The 6000-nt window shown below is 36.0% G+C and overlaps 1 protein-coding gene across 1 annotated transcript in view; it reads left to right on the forward strand.

Annotated features, from left to right (window-relative positions):
* Positions 1-2878, forward strand: part of LOC140243279 (ras-related protein M-Ras-like) — a 51058-nt gene extending 48180 nt beyond the window's left edge. Inside the window, exons 4-6 of the mRNA XM_072322948.1 lie at positions 178-277; positions 1139-1221; positions 2669-2878. Of these exons, the coding sequence (XP_072179049.1) occupies positions 178-277; positions 1139-1221; positions 2669-2750 (265 nt within the window). The 3' untranslated portion in view covers positions 2751-2878. The remainder of the gene's footprint in view (positions 1-177; positions 278-1138; positions 1222-2668) is intronic.
* Positions 2879-6000: the final 3122 nt, after the last annotated feature.

A 6000-nucleotide genomic window follows, 5' to 3' on the forward strand; every position in this document is an offset into this window, starting at 1 on the left:
ATCATGATCATTTCAAGCTTTTGATCATTTCAAGCTATTGATCACTTAACAAGCTGTTAATCATTTCAAGTTATCGATCATTTCAAGCTATTGATCATTTCAAGCTTTTGATCATTTCAAGCTATTGATCATTTCAAGCTTTTGATCATGCTTTCCTCTGCATCTCCCTCTTGACAGAGACTCGTATCCTATGATCCTTGTGGCTAATAAGGTGGATCTCGTTCATCAGCGCAAGGTGACAGAAGAGGAGGGGAAGACTCTAGCAGGAGAACTAGGGGTGAGTGAGTGCCTTGTGAAGGGTGCCTGTGGCCATGAGGTGATAATGGCAAACCTTTGACTTTACATGTTGGTTTTACTCTACCTGTAGGTTGATGACACATACAAAAGTTCACAAATTTCTAGTCACTATTACTGATTACCTCACCACCATTGATTAAAAGAGATATGATATGTATGATTGATTGAATGGTGTTCTATCACACGAAATGTAAAAAGGGTGCCTTTTACTATATGCTTCAGTATTAGAAGGGGAAAAAAAATCTTTATACCTTGACATCCTGACTACAAGACCTGAGAAATTTATGATGAGTTGCTGACAGTGACATATGTTGGTAGGATGCAAACCCTTTATGATCATTTCTCCACTGATATGAAAAAACCCCCACAAACAAACATATATATTTTGTTTGTTTGAGGCTTACATGAATATGTTTGCTGAAGTTTGTTCTCTAGTTCAAAGTGTATGAACTCATTGTTCTATCAAATAACCCATTAAAACAACATTTGCTTAGAAAATATGGATATGTGTCATTTTTTCACAATTTAGCAGTATACAAAGTCCAGATATTCCTTGTTGGAATTCTCTGAACTTGAAACTGATAAACCGACCAATTTAACATTTATAATGATGTCTATATTATAGGCTATTTGAAATTCAAATCACCATTGACCCTGCTTCATGAACTTTGCACATTGAAAAGGCTTGCCATGTATCAGATGACACTCCACCAAAGTTGTCTCCCCCACTACTTTTTCAAGCCATAACTCTTCTACAATGATATTTGAGTAAGTGTATTATGTGTATGTTTGTTCTGTGCTTCCATCAATATGAATGCTTTGTTTTCTCTTTTGTCTACAGCATATTCCATACATTGAAACAAGTGCAAAAGATCCTCCCAAGAATATTGATGCAGCTTTCCATGAAGTTGTGAGAGTAATCAGGTTTGTGGTTTCTGTTGTTCAATCTCATATTTACATTATTTCTTGTATGATTATAAGATGTGTTTATACACTCAATGAATCTTGTCATAAAGCAAGAATTGAAGAACAACATTAGAATTAAAGGACAAGTCCACCTTCATATACATGTGGTTTGAGTGAATGCTACAATATTAATAGAACACCTCAGTAAAAGCTTGGGGAAAATCGGACAATCCGTTCAAAAGTTACGAATTTTTAAAGTATCTGCGCAGTCACTGCTGGATGAGAAGACTACTACAGTGTATGATGTCACATGCGTACAACGATGTAAGGAAAATGAAAAGATAATTTCACAAAACTTCACTTTTTGAATAAAGTGCATGTTTCTTTGACTTGTTACTGACGTATGTTAAGGGTATTATTATTCCCTATGCCTTCTGAAAGAGAGAAGTTGAGTGTTCTTTTGTTATGCAAGAAAAGTGACAATATGTTGAATTTTCTTTATTCTTCCTTTATATCGTTGTACACATGTGACATCACTACCTATAGTAGTCTTCTCATTCAGCTGTGACTGAGCAGAAACTTAAAAAATTCATAACTTTTGAACGGATTGTCTGATTTTCCTCAATCTCTCACTGACGTGTTCTACTATTATTGCTGCATTCTTTCAACCCACATGTCTATGAAGGTGAACTTGTCCTTTAATGTTGTTAATTCCATGTTAGTGTACTGCTGAGTGCACAGAGTTGTGTGTTAGTTTGCAGGCAAGAACAGTTTGTATGCATTTCTCTTGTGAATTGTACCAAGAAAGTATATGATTTGGGAATTATTCCAAGAAAATATATAAAACCATGAATTATATTCCTCAATTTTGAAAGCAAGTGTAAATTATCAATGTCTGCAGTTACTAAGATAATTGTGAAAAAACGGCTCAAAATACTGAAAAATTTGTATTTTTCGCGCTGTTGAAATTTTCACGCATTTCGCACAACCAGAAACTAGCACAAAAATAAAGTACGCAAATATTTTTGCTTGCCGTATGTTCCAGTACCTACTGTCTTGATTCCATGGAATCAAAAACATGCAAAATTCTTTTCACTGGGCCGAGCACGAAAAATTTCCACTTTTATAGCAGTCTTTCATACCTTGTTCGGTACAAATTGGTTCAACAGTTTAAGACACGAATATAGCTTGTTTTAGCCAGGCCTTACTCAGGCCTGTGCCTGTTCCATCGTATATTAGCAGATGGTGATAATGAAAAGAATACCCATCCAATGAATGATTTTATGTTTGTGCAGTATTAAAAAAAAAAAAAGGAAAAGGAAAAAGCTAATGATAGTACCAGCAAGAATGAGAGTGACGTGCTATGATAATTGTTGTAAGTTTACTGAGCAGCAATGAGATGCATGCCCGACTTGCTGCCAGATAGTGTACAGTAATGTCAGTCTCATCTATTTTTGTTTCACAGAAAATTACCTGTGGATTCCAGGACAAGTAAGAGGAGGATAAGCAGGAATAGCAGAATAAGACAGACCTGTGTTTTATTGTGACCTGATGCTGGGTGAGAAGAGCAGGAGGATGGTCAGGAGGAAGGCATCTCAAGGGTTGATACCTTGTTTTGAAGACTTCATTCTTTGAAGAGACTCTGGTTTAGGTATACAGGGCAGTATGCATGTCAAGGGATGGATCTATGTAGTCTTAGCAGTGTGTTGTTGGATGCTGCAACAGCACAAGAGAACATGTGTGTGTGTGTGTGTGTGTGTGTGTGTGAGTGTGTGTGTTTGCTTGCTTGTCACTCATTTTCTTTTACCAGTGACATGGTAATTGAAGATGAGCTGTACATCTACTCTCCCAAAACTCCTTGAAATACCCTGAGATGGTAAATTTGTTCAAAGTTACTAGTAGATGATTGTGATTTCTTGATTTAATGCCATGAAATTACTTTCAGGTAACTGGTATCTCCTTAACAAGGATGAATTCAAACATCTACAACATCTACAGTGTATCTGGAAAATACTTAACATTTTCTGCCATTTATTTGCAACATGGATGGATGGATGGCTGATGTCACATATTCAACAAGAAAAGTGTTCTGCAAACATAATTTACTTTAATATGTGCCCATCAAAGTAATTAAGCTGTGCAATGTACAACTCCCTCATTCAATATAATGAATGTTATCAATTCTAGTTAAGGCTTTTATGTTTTTAAATTTGAAGAAAAGTGTTTTTTTTTTTTAAAGAAAAGTAAGTTTGTATATATTGATAGGCCGTAAGTAGATCATTTTTTTATGTCATTTTGTAATACCCAAGGAATGGTATATCATTGTGTATTAAACCAGACCAGGGGTAAATCAGTTGACATGTGTTACAAAAACAAAATAGAGTAAGAGCCTCATGTATTAAAGGAACCAAAAGTTTATCAATACACATCAAATGTTCATCCTCCATGGTGACCTCAGAGGTTCAGACTCTTGACCTTCCCTCCTGTCCTCTCCTCTGTCACTGCTGAAACTTATATATTGAATATTTCAAGGTTTCGTAAGTATGCTGAGGGCTGCCACCTTTTGTTTTCTCTTCCACCACTTTACTTCAAAATCAGCTCTTCCTTCCCTTCATCCATCTGTCCAGGGAGGTGGGAACCTCCCCGATCTGTCCAACCTCTCCCACCAGCTCAAATCGTTCTAGCTGCTGATCTTCCCATTATTGTTTGTAAGTCTACAGAGTGGCATCCCCAGCAAGAAAACAAGAAACAATGAAGAGAGAGAGAGAGAGAGAGAGAGAGAGAGAGAGAGAGTGAGTTGAACAAGGCTACTATTCTCTGCACAGGGCTTTAAGAATCCCATTCCTATTTTATAGCTTCCATGGTAATGACACAAGTTTGGAAGATCTGGGTGGCAGTATGTGAAAATCAAGTATTGTCATACTTTGTATCATGAATACCAAACTACATAGGAAAGATTGCCTGATAAATAACAACTTACATAAATAGAACAAAAGACATTAAATTGAAGAACACTATAAAGGAGAAAAGTGAATGCCTTGATTTTTCACTTCAAGGACAATAATTTCCACTGCCCTGAGTGATGGTGTGTATGGAGCATGTCTTCATAGAGAAATGTAGTCTTAATCCTGATAATTATGTTAAGTGATCAGCATAGTAAAAATATTCACCATAATATAAAGTGTTATGTAATTTATTTAATTTTGTGCAGACTGTATTGGCTATCAAGTCTCTACTGTGTCCTGAGAAGCTGCCATTGCATCCATAGCCTAAGGAAGAGGAAACATTTAGCTTGCTTTGTGGACAGCCTACCATGGGGTATACTATCATGAGCATTGTGGTCAGTCATTTTCATTAGGATGGTGTTAAACAGTCAATTACAAAATACAATGCAGCTGAAGTTGATTATTTCAACTGAAGTCAGCTTATGTGAGGTTCACTTAACAGAAAAAAAAAAACCCCAACAACACCAAACGCACGAGAATATGAAGAATCATGATACTATTTAAAATATGATAGGGTCTGAATATGATTATCATCTTCCTTTCCTATCATCTTGCAGTAAGGGTTTACATGTACGTGTATCTTGTTTGACTGCTTCTTATGACAACCTTCAGTTATATTTATGATCTCAAAACATGCATGCATATATTAGTTGAGGACAGAGCTGTTGTTTGTGAGGCACAGATCATAGATGTGTGTTTGTTAGTGGCCATCACTGTGGATTGGCTTTCTTCCCCCTTTGCCTTGTACCTTTGTTTGTTTGTTTGTTTGTTTTTTTTTCCTGAAGGTGGTGTATGTGAATCACAGTGAGGTGCTGGCACCTTGCATTGGAAACTCCACCAATAATGCTGTCCTACATAGCTAGAATCACAATAGTTTTATTCAGTCTTCACTCTCAAACAAGCTAAACTCATTCACCCTGTGTTTAACACAGGGCAGCTATAGTATGTGAGTTTTATAGGAAGAATAGAAGGTAAAGGATATCAGCAAATAATCATGTGACCTAGAGATGACCTAGAGGTCATTCAACCTTGACATTGACATGCATGTCAGCTTAATGTCATTCTTGCTACCTGTAGTTGGGATGCTGTGTGCATGCTTAAGTGTATTTTGTCCGAATTTCATTCCCCCAAAAAAAATATGCTACCCTCCGGTTTATATGAAGGGGATACCAACCTCAATGAAAAAGGAAGAAGAGTTTCTAGCCATGTATGACAGCTGCTTGATTTCTTTAATTAGTATCATTGTTATTCTGCATGATGAACCCAACCTTTTTTCCTGTTGTACATATGAATTGTGAAAAAATGTTAGGTCTGTGAAAATAACTTTGAAATTGTGAAAAGTTACACATGGCCTTTTGAGGAAGTATCATCTGTTTGATGTATAACATTACAATGGTTAGTCTTAATTCAAGTTGTTTGATGGTGTAAGTTTCAAGAAATGCATCTCACAGGATGCATCTCATATGGAATGGCTGTATCATAAGATCTTCACAAATGAAAGATTTGTTTGAGTACAAGGAATACTCCTATGTCACATCTCAAGGTACCATTTGATTGTAGCGTATCAAGTATTATGATTTGTATTATGTTGGTGACCATGAATATCAAATATTTATATATTGGAAGAAGAAGAGAGTATGCATAACTATTTGATCCAAGTCTTTTTGGTCATTTTATTGTATATTATTTTAGTAATGTACTGGTGCTTTTCTATTCAAAATTTGACATGCTATGTTTTTGATAAAGCCTATACCACCTAGTTTCTTCTATGTTTTATTGTTTGAATGCTACT

Source organism: Diadema setosum, chromosome 20 (genome assembly GCF_964275005.1).
Source record: "Diadema setosum chromosome 20, eeDiaSeto1, whole genome shotgun sequence".
Taxonomy (NCBI): Eukaryota; Metazoa; Echinodermata; class Echinoidea; order Diadematoida; family Diadematidae; genus Diadema; species Diadema setosum.